Raw genomic sequence first — 18089 nt, forward strand, 5'->3', positions numbered from 1 at the left:
AATAGCCTTGTCTTCTCACCACCTTCTGAGAATGTACATTCAAGGACTAGCCTGAGACCCACCTCCTCCCAGAAGCCTGATTCTTCCACATTATTTTTAATAGCTGATCTCTTTCTTTGGCACTACTATTACTACTGCTACCACCACTATATGATGTGTTGTGACTGAGCAGTATCTCTCCCCCTTCGTTTATCAAAACAGTGTCCTGTTGATTTTCCTTTGAGCAACTTTCTTCCATTCCATACTTTCTAGTGGCATCATCAATTAAGCTGCCCTGCCCCCAGCTTTTTAGAGATGAATCCATGACCCAAGGTGGACTGATTACATTCTTCCAGGAAATTGAATTCTAAGTGAATTCAAAAAGGAAGAACTGTTGGAGATAAATTATTCCAATGGTTGTCCTTTCAAGAGATTGTCCATTTCTTCCAGATTTCTGTGGCTCATAATCAAAGTCCACTAGCTGGTAAGTTCCCTATTTGAGTACTTGTTTGTGTATTATTTTAGATCATGATTTAGAGGTTTGGGATGTGCACATTTTGCTTTGTCAGCTAGACCCTATTTACACTCTCTGAAGACAGGGCTAGGTCTTTATTGATTGTATTATTCCATATAATTCTGCACAATGTAAGTACTCAATAAATATCATATAATGAATGAAAGACCAATCTTAGAAACTCCATTTTTACAAAGTGCAATTGGCAAGCCAACTTATATACTTTTAAGTCGAGGGGTAAATAAATTTTTAATTGCTATAATTTAAGAATTTTCTTGGGTATGACACTTACAACAACTTGTACCTCTCAGAGTAGCCTGAAAATAATGGTAGCATGGGCCATACTTCCTCATTTATTTTTTAAAAAAGAGAAACTAAAGTTGTATTTCAGACATTAGTCTCTGAATTAAAAAAAAAAAAAAAAAGCTTTGGGAAAACAGACAACAACAAAACAAAACAACAATATACCTTGATCTTAGGCTTATAGCTTTCCCCGGAAACAAGGCGTGCTGCCTCTCTATTATCAGATGATAGTGGAGGAGAGTTTGACTGTGTTTGGGAACTGGTTTACTAGGCCTAATGTGTAAACAAAGTAAATGTTTTTTCCCACTTCTAACAAATGACGGGTTATGGTTTCTCAAAATTATCTGACTTATATCAGTAATTTAATTGAATGCTTATAAAATTCAAGGAACAAACAAAATGGTTAGATGTAATAAACCCAAACAAGCTTGGGCATATCAAGTTTTGAAAATACAGAAAATGGTGCACTCTTCCAAATCACAGAAGATGCACAAAAGAGCTCGCCTGTGAAACTGCAGGAAATACATATTCCCTTCTTTTCTTCTCATTGTCTTTTGAGAAGTGAAAGATTTATAGGAGTCTTTGAATGGTACAGTCCTCTGGTTTTGTACCTTTGCTTGGTACATAGTTCAGTCATGAGAAAGGAGTGAAAATACCAATTTGGAGCTCTTTTGAGTCCAGTACAATGGCTTCTGAAATTTGCCTTGAACCCATACTCGGTGCATTTTCACTTGTTTTTTCCTATTAACTTGTAAACGACGATCAACCAGATTTTGCTTTTCTTCTAAACCAGCCTTGCAGAACATACTGTAGATTTCCCCTGTCAGACAAAAATGGCAAGCAAAAAATGACATGTGACTAGGGAGGTCAGGAACAATGGAACACTGATGGAATGACTGGCCATTTAAATTTCATTTATACTAAGAAACACTCTAGGACAACTTGGTGAAGGAAACCTGTGAAATCAAAGGAGTTTCTTCTACTTCAGAAAAATACACCAAGTATTAACAGGCTAACACAGCAGGCATAAGCAGATATACAAAATTATTGGTTGCTCCTTTCAATATTTTGAAAGGTGCCCGCTTTCTGAGTTTTTGTTGGTTTGTTACAGCAACCTGAAATGATAGACTATAAAAGTACTCACAGAAGTGTGGAGAAATCCTTGTATGAAGGATTCATTTGGTACCGTCAGAAATGCTTTTTTAAAATAAGAAATTGACAAGAGATAAGTAATTTTCTATTGACATAAAAAATGGAACAGACTGCACTTTCATTTGAGTATGAGGGTGAAACAAGTGACTATTTAAAACAGTTTTAACTGGAAAAAGATTAAAAGGCAAAAAGGCCATTTTCAAGCTTTTATGTAGAATAGTTACAGGCACCAAAGTATGAAGATATCCAATGTTTAATCAACAATTAGAGTCTTGCTTCTATATCTTTTGAGTTTCTCCCTGCAAATAATAACCAAAGAGAGTTTTACAGATAATTATTTCCTCTTGTAAATTAGTATACCTTTTGTAAAGAAATATGCTCTGGTACCATCTCCTCGAACATAAAAATTTTCAGATAAACAATGCCCTAAAAGAAATAATTGTGAAAAGAGAAACTTAGTATTTCATAAAAAAACAGAAAAAAAAGGCAACGACATGAATTATAAACAAGGCATTCTTTTAAATAACTCCAAACTGATTATACTATTACCCTTTTTAAAACGAAGCTGAGTCGTATCATATCTTCCATAGTCTCGAAATAACAGCATTCCTCCAGGTTTCAGTAACTTGGACAATCGGTTTACAACACCTTGCATCCTTTTTAAAAACAAAGCAAGATACTCTGTGAAAATCTTGTTTTATATGCCAGACTTAATCTTCTTGAAGACAAAATAAGAAAAGCTTGATAAGGCCAAAGAAGAAATCTAAACCACAAATGTAAGGGCAACAAAAACCAAAAATATTTTGTAAATAAGGAAAAAAAGGATACCAGCTTGCTAAATGACCTGATTCAAAACGTACAGAATATCAAGAAATCACCCAAATGACCAGAGTGATAACTTCACAGAGCTTGAAGCATCAAGTCAAAGCTGAACTGCAAAACCACAGACGTTTCCTGCTATTTACAGCAAAGTAAGGTAGTTCTGAGGTAGACAAAAACTGAAGGCATTTCATTTTCTTGTATTTCTTCTGTTTCATTTTTTTATCTTGCAAGATAAAAAATATGCCAGAGCCATCCCAAATTATACAAATCCAAACAGGGATCATCTTTCCTCCAAAACTAGTTCATTCTCCCTGTGACTTCTTTTTTATTTTATTTATTTTAATTTATCAATATACAATGTAGTTGATTTTCATGTCCCTTTACCAATCTCTCCTTTTCCACCCTCCCTCTCCCCACTCCCCCACCATCAACATCATATCTGTTTACTTGTAACAGGTTCAAGGAATTGTTGTGATTGTTGTGTCTTCTTCCCCCTTTGCCATTTGTATATTTATTTATTTTTATTAACTCTCACAAATAAGAGAGAACATGCAGTATTTCTCTTTCTGTGCCTGGCTTCTTTCACTTAATATAATTTTCTCTAAGAACATCCATGTTGCTGCAAATGGTAGTATTTCATTTTTTTTTTTTTAATAGCAGAGTAGTATTCCATTGTGTAGATATACCACATTTTCCTTATCCACTCATCCAGTGATGGGCATTTAGGCTGGTTCCAACTCTTGGCTATTGTAAATAGTGCTGCAATAAACACTGGAGTACAGGTATCCCTTTGCCATGACGATTTCCATTCCTCTGGGTATATTCCCAGCAGTGGGATAGCTGGGTCATATGATAGATCTATCTGTGATTGTTTGAGGAACCTCCATACTATTTTCCATAATGGCTGCACCATTTTGCAGTCCCACCAACAGTGTAGGAGGGTTCCTTTTTCTCCACATCCTCGCCAGCATTTGTCATTCTCAGTCTTTTGGATATTAGCCATCCTAATTGGAGTGAGATGAGATTCCAAAGTGGTTTTGATTTGTATTTCCCAAATGCTGAGTGATGTTGAGCATTTTTTCATGTGTCTGTTTCTGTTGGCCATTCATATATCTTCCTTTGAGAAATGCCTATTCAGCTCCTTTGCCCATTTTTTAATTGGGTTATTTGTTTTTCTGTTGTTAAGTTTGAATTCCTTGTATATTCTGGATATTAACCCTCTGTCAGATGAACTTTATTTAATTCAGAGGTACCATCATTCACCTCATGAAAGAGAAACTAATTTTCTCTTCTTCCACTATCCTCTCTTTGTGGTCATCAAATTCTATGTATTCTTTCTTATTTTTACATTTTTTATGTCTTCTTTTTTATGACACATTTGATATTTTCTACCTTGTTTCCCATTGGTACTCTCCTAGTATAAGCCCCTATCTCCTTAGGCCTGGAATCAGAATTGCTTCCTAACATGCTTTATTATTCTCCCTGTCAATTCTTCCTGAATATTATCGATGAGTAATTCTGCTGAAAATGATGGTTTTTGTCAAATCAACCCCCTGCTCAAAAACTTTCAAGATTTTTTTTTTTCCTTTTTGTCTTTTTTACTGACTGGTAATGGGATCGCAACCCTCGGTGTTGCACCCGCACCGCGCTCAGCCAGTGAGCGGGAACCGGTCTCCACATGGGATCCGAACCCTCAGCAGGAGCGCCGCCGCGCTCCCAAGCGGCGCACTCTTCAGTGCGCCACCGGGCTGGCCCAAAAACTTTCAAGATTTTAATCCACAGGATAAAATTTTAATTCTTAGTTGAGCTCTTAAGATCTCCTGCTACTGATCCCAATTCATCTTTCCAACATCTTTCCCACTACCTCCCAGTCTGAAGCATCTCCTCTAGCCAATATGTTATATGCTTGGCTCTGAGCAGCCCATGCCTTTGCTCACATGGTTTCCCCTCAAAGAATCTCCTCCTTACCCCCCAACTATTTAAATTGTGTTCATACTCCAAGCCCCAGCTCAATTCTGGGAAGCCTTTGCTTTCTTCCTTTTACTATTTCTTCTACTTATGTGGCTTCCAATCAAATACGACCCCTTGTAACTACTCTTGATTTAGGTTTTTGGTTAAGAATTCATGACCTTATGTGTGATTATAGGCCAGGAAAGACAAAAGTTTCAGATCATATATCAATGCTAAGTGACTAGTATTAGCTGCCTACAGAGCTCTATTAAGAAGGACTCATGGAGCTCACTGGGAATGACAATCAAAGTACAAAATTGGTGATCAATGTCTGCCATGAGCAGAGAATGGTAAATGGCAGCCTGTGTGCCTTGCCATCTCTACCTTAGCTAAGCTACTTAAAGCTGTGGAAGTTTTCTTATTTTGAAAATGAGGAGTTTAGATCAGGTAATCTGTAAATTCCATGCAATTAAAACACTGTTCAGTGGAATAGCGGGATGAAAGCCAGATTATGTCATGTTATGAAGGAAGTAGATAGTGAGAAAATGAAAGCAACTACAAAAACATGAGAGACATATGACAGAAAGAGGTGGCATGGCTAGATGAAAAGCTCTTTTAAAAACCAGAACATAAATACATGAAAGGGGAAAAGAAAAGTATTTTTTCTTTGTTCGTTTTATTACAGGTTATTTGCACACTGTGCTTATATCCTTAGATTTCGGCAAAGAAAGAAAACCATATCTAAACTTTAAAATATTCACTCTCGGTATAAATGTTTTATGTACAGAGCGAAATCTCTTTCTGTAATTAGTAGTAAAACAGGGATGAAACTAAATTGCATAAAAACAAAAAATCAAATACTTCAAAATGTAGCAACATCCTTCTGCACATCCTTTCCTCCCAAACAATCCTTTAATGTCTGGGGTTGTGGGTAAAGGCAAGGAGTGGGAGCTGCTTTTCTTGATCATTCCATCTGGGTCCACAATGTAGTTCCAGGGCCAGCTCCTGAGAACTGCAGGTGGGAGTGGACTGGGGAGGAGAAGGACAAGACAAGAATGGGAGAAAGCCCCTTTTCTTTCTTTATCCTACTTGGGCTAGCTCTGCTATCCTCACCTATCTCTTGATGGAGGGAGAGGAGAAGGAAAAAAAGATTTAAAAAATTGGTATTTATATTGATTGTCTACTCTGTGCTTGGATCTGCTGTATTTTTTTTTTTTTTAAAAGATGACCGGTAAGGGGATCTTAACCCTTGATTTGGTGTTGTCAGCACCACGCTCAGCCAGTGAGCCAACCGGCCATCCCTATGTGGGATCCGAACCCGGGGCCTTGGTGTTATTAGCACCGCACTCTACCAAGTGAGCCATGGGCTGGCCCTGCTGTATGTATTTTATACTTTCTTTTATTTTAATGACAAGAAGGACCATTAGCTCTTTTGTAGCCTCCTATGATTTATTCCCATGTAAGTGGGAACCCCCAGACTCAGAGTCTAGCTGAATTGCTTGCCGTTCATCCGTGCCTGGATTTTCCAAGCTGCTAAGAAGACACGTTTCTAGAACTTTCCTGGGATCAAACCCACTAACCACAGTCCTAAATGACCCAAAAGACACTGCCCTGCCTTTTCACTTACTGCTGCTTCCCACACATTCATCTTATTTTTAGATCACTTCCATGCAGGTAAGAAAGTGGCTACTGACATGATACATCTGAATTTGTTTTATAATAAATAGAATGAAATTCTGTACTATAAAAGCAATTTTGGGGGCCGGCCCGGTGGCGCACTGGAGAGTGCGCCGCTTGGGAGCATGGCGGCGCTCCCGCCGAGGGTTCGGATCCCATGTGGAGACCGGTTCCCGCTCACTGGCTGAGCATGGTGCGGGCACAACACCGAGGGTTGCGATCCTGTTGCCGGTCCCCGGTACGGGCGTGACACTGAGGGTTGTGATCCCGTTACCGATCAGTAAAAAAGAAAAAAAAAAGCAATTTTTGCAAGACATCTGCTTCCCCTTCTCTTTAACAGTCAATTCAAATCATGAGAAAATACATTATCTAAACTAATTTCAAATACTCTTTTTGTGGTCTTATTTAGAATTCAAATGTCTCCTGTTTTTGGTTTCAAATAGGAAATCTTATTCTCTATCCACCTACCCCATCCTTTTAACTATTCATGTAAGGAAACAAAATACATAGATGACCTCTTTCTACTAGAACTTGAACAGTGCCAAAAGCCTAAATAGATTAGCAGAAAGAAATAGGTTACTGAAAGTAGGGGGGAAAAGTAGCTTCATGGAAACTGATATAGCTCACCAGGTGCAAATGTATCCCTCTTTTAGATATATTTGGACATGTAATTTGTTCTTTCATAAGTTACCAAAGTACTCATCTCTTAATGTTAAAAGGACTGTAAAGGGTCCTCAGGGCCTTTTATTACAAAGAAAGAAGCACATGGTAACTCAGTTTCAGTGGGAAAGGGTTGCACTCATCTAACAAAAAAGTGGTGGATGCCACGTCCGTATCTCCTAACAGGGGATTCTGAAAACCCTGTTTTAAGAAATCTTATGAAAGCACAAGCCCTGACACTTACCACACATGTACTTTAATACACCAGTACCACCATCATTAAAATGATCAGAAAGGTGATCATTTTAATTGCCTGTAATCTCTCTTTACGTTTCCTCTCTGTAAAAAAGCTACGTTTATACTTTTAAAAAATTGTACAAACATAAAAACTTAAGTCATAAATATTTAAATGATGGCACCACACCAACCTTAGATCATAAAGGTCCAAGGGTAATCTCACAAATCTCTGTAACTCCTAATTCCCTAGTGTGCGCCTTTAAAACAAAATTTTTAAAGCCCATCAACAGATTTATGTGAAGCCAAACTGATCCACAGCCCACCTCTTCATGAACATTCAGGAAGATGCTAAATCAAAGATGTTTGTTTCTGATTGCTAAGTACAATTTCCCGCTTGGGAGTCTATTAGGTTGTTCTGAATTTGTAATTTCCTTGAAGCACTGTCACTTTTAATAGGTATGTGTCTTGCCAGAATATTCTCATTTCATTCTGACAGTGACAGAAAGCTCATTAATGAAGTAGTTTGACCAGTTTCTTTCTAAAAGTCTGAAGAAAGGAAAAACTGCATTTAAAAGACTGAATATTATACATAATGTGGTTCACTAAATAATAAATTCAAGAATTGTCATTTTTGCTTTGATAGTTCTGAAAACTACTGAGGAGGAAGGAGCTTTACACACTTGCTTTGCCCTTCGTCTTCATTTACCTGTCAGGATGAATAGAAGAGAGCACAAAGACAAGCAGAATGACATCCAGGGTCCCATCTGGAAAAGGGTAGGGTAAACCATCATCACATACATCATGAACAAAAGCAGAACACTGGGCTGCTCTGTAGGATGAGTGCGACTGACATTATAAAGGAATAAAAAGCAAAAAAAGAAGTTAGTAGACTTCCGTTTTTTTTTTTTTTTAATGAAAAGGTCAATTTAAAAAATTTTTTCTTACAAAACCCTTTCCTCTATAAATCTGAATGTACTTTATTTCAAGTCTAGCACTTGGACTTCATAACAAATATTCTCCACAATCCCTCTTTAAGTTGAAAAGTGAGGAGAGCAGGCTTTATGAATCAGGAGGCAGCATTGGTAGAGGTCTACCCTGTGTTGTTTCAGGAGGAACTGAGATAGTCCTCCACTCTCACTCCCACTGCTTTTTCCATGCCTCCTTTGTCTTAAAATACAAATATCCTATGCTACATAATCAAAATTAGATAATGGTGATTGTTGCAAAACTCTGTAATATACTAAAAACCACTGAACTGTATCCTTTAAAATGGTGAATTTTATGGTATGTGAACTATATTTCAATAAAGCTGTTATTTTTAAAAAATTGCATTGGAGTAAAACACACATACAACTTACAGAAACAACACTAGAAGAATACATATCAAAATACTAACACTGATTCACCCTAGGAAGTGTAATTTCAGATGAAATTTATGTTCTCTTTTAGACTTTTTTGGTATTTTAGAAAATGTTACTCAGGGATAATTCTTACTCTTATTATCAGAAATTAAGTTTTTACTTGCTTTTTAGAAAGTTTTACTTAATTTATGTGTTTATCATACATTTTTGTTAACAGAATTTCCTTTCCTGTTCCATTGTCTAAAATTACTCTTCATTCTATGGTAATGCTTACTAGCATTCAGGGATTTGTCAAATAAAACCAGGTTCCGCACTGTTTTCCTTACAGTCTAGGCCATTTTAGGTTTGCATCATATAGCTTCTCAGATTTTTTTCATTTCAAAAATTTTAATTTAGGGGCTAGCTGGTTAAAGCACAGGTCAAGGGTTTGGATCCCTACACCGGCCAGCTGCCAAGCCCCCCTGCATTTAAAAAAAAATTTAATGAGTGTCTGCTACGTGCCAGACTGTATGCAAGCAAGGCTCTAGGGACACAAATATGAATAAGTTGGCCTTGTAGGAGACAACTGAAAAATTCAATGGCAGGAGTGCTGTTTGTCCATTTGAAAATCTTGACTAATTTTAATTGGTCTCTTCGGAACTTAAACAAGTTGTTTGGACCATGGTTTTTCATGGACAGGCGTATACTCTGAATTTTACAGGTCAGTACCCTTCCTGGTCCTCGCCTGTGTGCTGTTGGCCTTCCTGGGTGTACCAGTCCCTTGAGACGTATTTTAAACTCAAAATAACTTCTATTGTCTTAGTTTAATATCTTAGGCATCAGTTGATATACGATTCCCAGAAATAATAAAAGCTCAGTCAAAAATGGTCACAGATAACATTTGATTTAGACACATTTCAAAAGAATCACTTCAAAAACAAATAAATTAGCTTTTTATATGGGCTCTTTTTAAAGAAAATAGAAGGCATACCTTTACTAGTTCCACAGCTCCAGAAGCAAAATCACAACAATAAAGGAAGGACTCTGGAGCATTCCTATGAAAACAGAAGAAATATTTAAATCTAGAGTCCAGAGACACTTGAACTAGAGAACAATGGAAACTGTAGGTTTGACTTAATAAGTATTTCTTTCACAGAACTTCAGATGACGCTTTGCTTGTCATTTCTTCTTTTTAAATATTGTTTTCCCAACTGGTGTCCGGGCATCTTTGTGTTGCTTCTGAACCAGCACTGTCTCAAATACTTATCATTAATTACAGGGCAATGTTCAAACTCCTGTCCTGGTTTGAAGGCCCTCCATTACTTGGGCCTATCTGCCTTAATATCCCACCATACTTCCACACCGGAAACCTTAAAAGTCATCTATCAGCACCGTTCCATCCTGCTTTCTTCTCTGCCTCCCTCCAGAATGTCCTGCAGCTCCTCTGTACTTAGCCAAGTTCTGCCCTTCTCCAAGAACTCTCAGGCCCCTGGGTCCTTGGGGCTTCGTTCCTCTTCCCTTCGATACAACTCATTTGGCTCTTGGGTCTCTCACAGAGATTCTGATGCCCTGACCGGGCAGAAACACATATACTTTTTTTTAACAACATGTGAATACAACTTCCAAAAATGAATAAAACACTAATACATTAATTCTCAGTTATCTTTTCAAGTTATTGTCAACGCTTTATGTATGTACATGAGCCTCATGTATGTACCAAGCATTAGAATACAAAGTACTAAATAAAATAGTCTTATAAAATAGTAAGGGTATGAATTTTGGAGCCAAATAGACTGTTTGAATCCTGGATTTGCCACCTATTAACTCTGTGAATTTGACTTAACTTCTTTAAGACTCAGTTGCTTTATTCACAATATATAAATAAGTAAATTCAATTTCTTGGGGGGGGGGATAGTATTTACCCATGTGAAAATCTTGACTAATTTTAACTAGCCTCTGAACTTAAACATATTCTGTTCGGCTGGGTTTTTTTTTTTTAATTGGAAGGATTAAATACTTTAAAAATATTTTAAAAATTTTTTCATTAATTTATTTATTTCAACATATATTTGTGGGGTACAGTGTGTTGTTTCAATACATGCATATACTGCACAATGAGTCACTTAGGGTAGATAGCATAGCTTCATATCCATTAGTCCACCACTTTTCCTCCCCCTACACCTGTTTGGTCTTTATTTGGAATTCAGTGATGATGGCTGGACCACAGTTATTCATGGGCAGGCAGGCATATACTCTAAATTCTGTTGGTCAGTAAGCTTCCTGATCATCCTCTGTATGCTAGTTCTAAGTAATCCTTGTACTATGTTGCTTATTACCCTGTCTGAACCACAGAAAGAGGTATGTACCTAAACAGTAACTGTAAGGATGGTCCTGGCTCTTGCGGGTTTCATAGTTTAGTTGGGGACAGGGCTGGTTTATACAATTTCTATAGAGGTGTAGAAAAGCTGGCACCCAGAAGTATAAGTCTTAAAAGTTTTGAAGAAGGAGGATGGCATTGCTAAGGGAGAAGGGGAAATGGCATAGAGGTTTAGAGGTGGGAGTCACATGCCGGGGATGAGAAGCAGAGCTGATCCTGAGAGCCCAAACTGGTATGTGGCATGATATAAAGGTGGGCATTGAAGCACACAATTAGGACGTCTAATTTGATTATATTCTAATATTCTAATTTGATTCAAGAGGCATTTCAAGCAATGTGAACTAAATAAATACAGAATATAAGCGCAAACATATATTTAGCAAAATCTTACTCAGGCTCAGATTATATTCTTAAAGGCTACTCTTTGACAAATACTATATTCACATATAATTCATTCATTCTGTGTTACTAGGGATTTGCATTCAATTTTAGATCTGTCCAAATAAATTAAAGTATGATGGATAGGACAAGGTTAGGAAAGGTTAGCCAGTACTGAATTAAAGTTAAAACTTGCAGTGCTTGGTCTTTTCTCATCTGACTTATATATAAACAATACTTTATTTCAGCATATACCCCTGTTGTTTCCTATGAAATCATATAATTATGACTTGTAATTTGCTGGGTGGTCATATGTGTTTGAAATGTTCTCAGTTAACACTCAGATGCATGCAGCACTGTGTGGTATAATGGCTAAGGAGGAGGGCTCTGGAACCAGACTGGCTGAGTTTTGATTCCTGGCTCTACCACTTAGTTGTGTGACCTTAGGATAGTTATTTAATGTCTCTATAACTCTTTTTCCTGATCTTTAAGACAGAGAAAAATACGGCATCTAAGGTGGTTGTGAGGACTGAATGGATTCATATAAAGTTCCTAGAAAGGTGTCTGACTTAGAGTAAACACTCAACAAGTGTTAGTCATTACTATAATTATTGTTGCTATTATTAACATTAAAAGAGATCTGCCTCTGCCTTCCAGGAGCTTAAAAACTAACATGGTCCTCTAACAACTTCTAAATAATTCAAAATGCCTTTCTGGACACTGGTACATCTAGTTCATTATGAAAGGTCTGCAGTCTACCTTTGGGCAGTTGTTACTGAACATCCACAAGATACAGAACAGTCTAGGAGCTAAAGGAAAGCATGTGCCATTTGCCATGTGTCCTACTAGGGTGGCAGCATGACCTCTGAGACTAAATTCCCACTGCATCAGCAGTCCAAGTTGAAGTCTTGTGACCACCCAATGACTTTCTAGGGCCTTTCCATAAAATCAGCTGACTGCCTTGGCCCTTCTCCCAGCAAGCAGGTGTAAATATCACTACTGCCACCACACCACCAAGCACTCTCTTGGCAGGGGGTTTAAGAATTAAATGATCCTTGCAGAATGATTTGACCTTTCAATTCCAGAGGTTTAATTATGGTAAAATATTCTGAAAATGTAAAACATTAATCCTGTACTTTCCAAAAGTCATAAAACATAATTTCTTAGGCAGGAAAAAAAAAAAAGTCTAAGTCTCCCTTTGGAAGGCTAATCACTGGTTGCCTTTTAAAGATGAATTAGTTATCTCAGGTTATTGAGCTACAATGATTTCTAAAACATGGGCATGAGGCAAAGAAAGACACAGTCAAGAAGAAAGAGTCAGGGAGTGAGGAGCTAAAAGCTTACAATTACTAGCTGGACAGAGAAAAAGAGAGGGAAAAATAGAACTAACAAGTAAGGAATCAAAAACATTAATCAGTCAATATGTATTGAGCTCTAACTATCTATATTGCACTGTTACGCAACTGGGAAATCAGATTAGGGTAGAATATGCTCTCTACCTAAAGGAATATAAAAAGTTTTTGCAGACACAAGGCATAAAGAAATGACAAGCTAAATAATACTTTGAAATCAGTCATAAAGTAACACATAATCAACTACCAATGTAGTATATTTATGTGTATTATAAATTTGAAGATCACTGGGGAGAAGGAACTGGGCTATGTGGTATAAGGAAACAGGAAATTTCAGCCCAGAAACTGGAAAACAGAAAACAAAGACAATAAATACAAAAAGAGAAAGGCCCTTCAGAACTATAAATTTACCAGCATCATGTGCACCTGGCCATTTTCACTGGTCATTAGATGATATTAGAGAATTACTTACTATTCATTACGTTGGATTTATAATAGTATTGGAGAATGTCTCGATTTTTCGGAGCTACATCCTGAATAATCAAAGATAAAGTGTCATGATGTTGGCATTATGTTAATAATTATTGCATTGAGGTAGTGGGAATATGGAAATTCATTGTACTACTCTTTGCTTTTCTGAATGCTTTTATGTTTTCATAATGAAAAGTTTAAATGATTGCAGGGTTAAATTAAAAAATAAGCATAGAGAAATGACTGAAAGGAATTAAAACAAAAATTCTCTCAGTGGCGGTGTTAGGATGATGGGGGATGATGTGTAATTGCCCCCCTCTGCCTTTTTCTGATGGAAATGTTCTGCAGTGTGCTTATACTGATTTTATAATGGAAAAATATGAAAGCCATTGAATTAACTTTAAAAAATAAGAACGGAACTTAACAGACCAGCCATAGTTAAAAGGTATTTGAAGAGTTTTGTAAAGTGTGTTGTCTTTATCCTGGAAATACTAAACATCTGGTGAGATGGTAAACAGGAAGGCGGGTCAAGGGAATACCTCTGACCCTATCATCTACTTCTGCTTTTTTGAGTCTTAGGGTTAGTTGCTGCTACCTCCAAATACATTCAAGCCTAGACACAATGATTTGACAAGTGAGGGTCTTATACAGGGTGTTATTCCAGAAGTGATGACAAGATAAAATGAAGATTAAGCTGTAAGCTTTAAACTCAATTCTCTGGGTGTAAAGTATCCAGGAGGAGCAAACAATCTCTGAAGTTTTGTAATTCACAGCTCAGCAGAAGAATGAACTCTCTCGCTCTTTTCTTATTCTCTCATCCACATAAACACAAGCTAAAAAAATTACTTAAAACCCATGGTGGACAACCCTTGGCTGCGAAACACTATTTTCAGAGTAATTCCCAGTTCACATGAAATTAGACACTAAGATTAAGGCGCTTCTTTTGAAATTTGCTTTAGTCATTGTTTACATGAAAATTAAGAACACTACTGGCATATATATGACAATATTTTTTCATAATTTCTCAACATCCCATAAACATGTAAAATTCTGTAGGAGAAAACTCTAAAACTCACTGCAAGTTGTTCAGAATTGGAAAAACACTATTTCCAGCACCACAGCCAACCTAAAATCAAAAGGATAAACAAATATCATGAAAAAAAGCAAGGTTAAATTTTCCTTATTCATGTCAGATTTTCTTAGAAAAAAGAAGAAATTTACTGGATCTCTGGGTATAAGTTTTCTAAAAAATGAAATTTATCCTGAAAGCAATGAAATAAACCATAAGAATAACACTGAGAAGTTTGACCATGGAAACATTTAACTTCTTAAAATTTAAATTTAAACCAAACCCCAAATAAAAGGTGACTAACATACTGTAAAAAGAAATTTACAATAAATATAATAAAGGGCAGAGCTCATTAAAAACAAACAAACAAATAAATGAGCAAAGGAAATAAATGCACAGAACACAAAAGAAGTATAAATGACTTTTTAAACATTTGAAGAACTATGTGACCTATTTAGTAATCAAAGAAATGCATATTAAAACAAGGTATAATTTTTGTCCAACAAAGTGGAAAACAATAAAATAAGAATATTTCAACCAATGAAAGTATGACCAAACTGATACACACTGCCATGTATATTGGTATTGGTATTAGTGCAATTTCTTAGAAAGCACTTTGGTAATATGTTTCAGGAGTATTAAAGATTTTTATAAATTATGAACTAGTAAATCTAACCCAAGATAATAAAAGAAAATGCAGCTAAAATCTACAACCAAAGATGTTTGCTGTAGAGAACCTAAAAACAATTCAAATGCCCGGTACTGTGAAAATAGATAAGTAAAATTATAGTACTCCTCACAGTAAAATATTTTGCAGTCATGAAAATGTTTCTAGAGAAATTTCGAAGATAGGGAAAACTGCTTTTGATATAATGTTAAATAGAAATAACCCCCCCATACATGTACAGTATAAACAAAAGGAAAAAACAATCAGTAAAATGTTAACAGTGGTTAAATCTTTTGTGGAATTGTGGATAATTTCATATCTCTTATCCATTCTTTAGCAAATTCTCTGTAATCAATATACTCATATATTACCTTTAAAATTGGAAAGACAGGGTTTAGTTTAAAAACCGAAAACCAAGGTCTACATCAGATTATAGCAAATTATATATCTCACTTATTTCTATTTCACCTAAAAAGGGGTAATAACAGAAAGTAAAAATTAAGGTCAAAACTTTATTAATACATAAAATTGCCCTCAAGTTAGAAATGAAAGCAGACACATTTTAAAACCCCAACAAAAACAAAATTAAAACCACAAACTTAAAATTTGACTGATTAAAGACGTGAATCCCTTAAATATTATTTATGCACAAAAGTATACTGAACACTAATTTGGTTAGATTTGATCATTTTCAAAACTCTGGACTGTTAATAAAATAATATGGAATGTACATTTTAGAATTGTCACCTCCCGCTGTCTTTGTCCCTTGAGTACAGTACCTCTAGTATTCTGAAAGTGGCATTGCTACCAGGAAACAATTCAGTCTTCAGAGGTCCTTTTCTGTGTTCTTCAGTGTATATATTGGAAAAATTAGATTCTGCTTTGCTTTGACCATCTGACAAGCCCAGATTTTTCTTACAATGATTTGTTTCTTCAGGCATAGTAGGGCAGTGCATTCTTGAGAAACAATTTGCAGCATTAGTCTTTAAGTGATCCCATGATGATTCTCCCGCCTTCTCTTTAGTTTTTTGATCAACTGGAAGAATTTCAGGAAATTCCCTCAACAACCAATTACGATCCTTGAAAAACTTATTCTTATGAATCTTGTAAAATCTGTCCCAGTATTTACTAGCTTCACTCTCATACTTATCTAAAATAAAGAGAGAAAAAAGACTTATTTTGCTATGAATTATGCTTACTAGTAGCTACTATTTTAATAATTAAATGTATTTAACAATGAAATATTATCGAATATTATTCATCATTTATAATAATATTTACTATTGAATAACTTTAATATTATAATAATTTTTACTTATCAGATAATTAAAATCACAGAGATTTAATTCTTTCAAAACATGTCAATGAATAGATAGTCTTACCTTAATAAATCTGCTTTTATTAACAATTTGGCCAATAAATTTTTGCAATATAACCATTGCAAACTATTTTCTACAGTCTAATCTTGGAATCTTAATCACATTTTTACCAATGACCCATGTGCCTCTTTATTATGTTAGAGAAAGGACATCTCATTTTTGATGTCTCTACAAATGCAGTTTCAACATGACAATTGTGCAAACTGGTGATCAGACAGGAAATTGTCGAATTATAAACATACAATTTTAGAGCTAGAAGAGTCCACTGAAATAGTCTACTCTAACCCCCTTGTTTTGCATTTGAAGAAAGCACCCAAACCCACTTATTCCAGGTCCTAGAGCCTTGTCACAGTGGAACCAGGACCATGTCTCCTGATTCCTGGAGTCCAGAGGCCATCCCAAAACTCCATTCTTCCTCAGTCTCCACAGATATCTCTTCCTATTGACATCCCAAAGAGAATTTCTGATGCCTTCTTAAAACAGATATGCATTTTGTGGTATCATCCTTGGGTCCCAGGGTCAGGGTTAGGTCAATAGTCTCAGAGCTTTGGGCAATTTTTAGCTCTCTGCCTCTTCCCATCTGAACCTTAAATTAATAAAATAATTAATTTGAATCCATCCTCATTTATTCAACAAACATTTCTTGAATACTGTTATGTAATAGGCCTAATCCTTAGGCCTAACCCCTGGATTAAGAATTACTTTCACTCGTAGACATATGATATTTTTAAAGTGCTTTCAAAGAATGCAGAAGCTTTCTATGGGTATAGAATAATTTCCAAGATTTAGTGTTAGGTGAAAAAGCAAGATGTTCAGTGTGTATATTATGCAACCATTTGTTTTTTTAAAAAAGAAATAGACATGTGTGTACCTGCATAGAAACATAAATGTATACGTAGACATATGTTTACTTGTACAAGTACAAAATACTTCTGGAAGAATAATCATATGATTAGTAATACTAATTGCTTCTAAGAAGGGGAATAGAGTGGCTGGGGACCACAATTTGTGGGAGAATTTTCATTTGGATTTTTTTTGTTTTTGGTGGCTGGCCAGTGCAGGGATCTGACCCCTTGACTTTGGTATTATGAACCACACTCTACTGAGTGAGCTAACTGGACAGCCTATCACTTGAATTTTGACCCATGTGAATTCCAAAAGTAAATTAAACTAAAAGTAAAAATCAAAGACTCATTTCCTTCATAATTTTAATGAAGCCTCTACCCCCACAGCAAGCAGTTGCCTACAATCAGGTTCATCTTTGTTACAGAGCCCTCTCCTGAAGCCCTTGTAGTTTTCCTTTTCTTTCCATTTTTATCTTTATGGCCTTGTACCATGGATCTCCACCCATGTGGCCACAAGACTTCCTTCCCATCAAGGCTGAATTGTATCTGGCAGCAGGACTGCTATAAAGACAGAACTCCCATCTGTATTTAGGATCTGAGAAATGAAAGTGTATCTTTGTAACAAAAGAATTATGTGATGTTAAGTCCAAAATATGCTCACATCTACACTAATGGAAAGGTTACTTATGGTTAATCTAAAAATGTACATTATCTTTAAAACAGTTCTATCTCTACTTTTAAAAATTGGAATGTACCTGGCGTACTGTGTAGAAAAAAAAAAAAACAATAATCTGAAAATTAGACTCAGAAGAAACTAGAAAACTGTCAAATTTCCCCATGGTCTCCTCCAAACTTCTTTCTTTACCTTAAAAATTCTCTTTGTGACTCACACTGTGCAGGAAAAAGATTTTCTGCCT

The 18089-nt window shown here is 36.0% G+C and overlaps 1 protein-coding gene across 2 annotated transcripts in view; it reads right to left on the reverse strand.

Annotated features, from left to right (window-relative positions):
• Positions 1-569: 569 nt before the first annotated feature.
• The window catches only part of METTL8 (methyltransferase like 8), an 86598-nt gene continuing 69078 nt past the window's right edge, over positions 570-18089 (reverse strand). For both annotated transcript variants that reach the window (XM_008576530.1, XM_008576531.1), the window contains 7 exons: positions 15728-16098; positions 14289-14338; positions 9626-9689; positions 8001-8140; positions 2498-2604; positions 2309-2374; positions 570-1616 (listed from right to left, as the gene is read on the reverse strand). In XM_008576530.1, coding sequence (XP_008574752.1) covers positions 1426-1616; positions 2309-2374; positions 2498-2604; positions 8001-8140; positions 9626-9689; positions 14289-14338; positions 15728-16098 — 989 coding nt within the window. In that variant the 3' untranslated portion in view covers positions 570-1425. The remainder of the gene's footprint in view (positions 1617-2308; positions 2375-2497; positions 2605-8000; positions 8141-9625; positions 9690-14288; positions 14339-15727; positions 16099-18089) is intronic.

Source organism: Galeopterus variegatus, unplaced genomic scaffold, assembly GCF_000696425.1.
Source record: "Galeopterus variegatus unplaced genomic scaffold, G_variegatus-3.0.2 Scaffold1363, whole genome shotgun sequence".
NCBI lineage: Eukaryota > Metazoa > Chordata > Mammalia > Dermoptera > Cynocephalidae > Galeopterus > Galeopterus variegatus.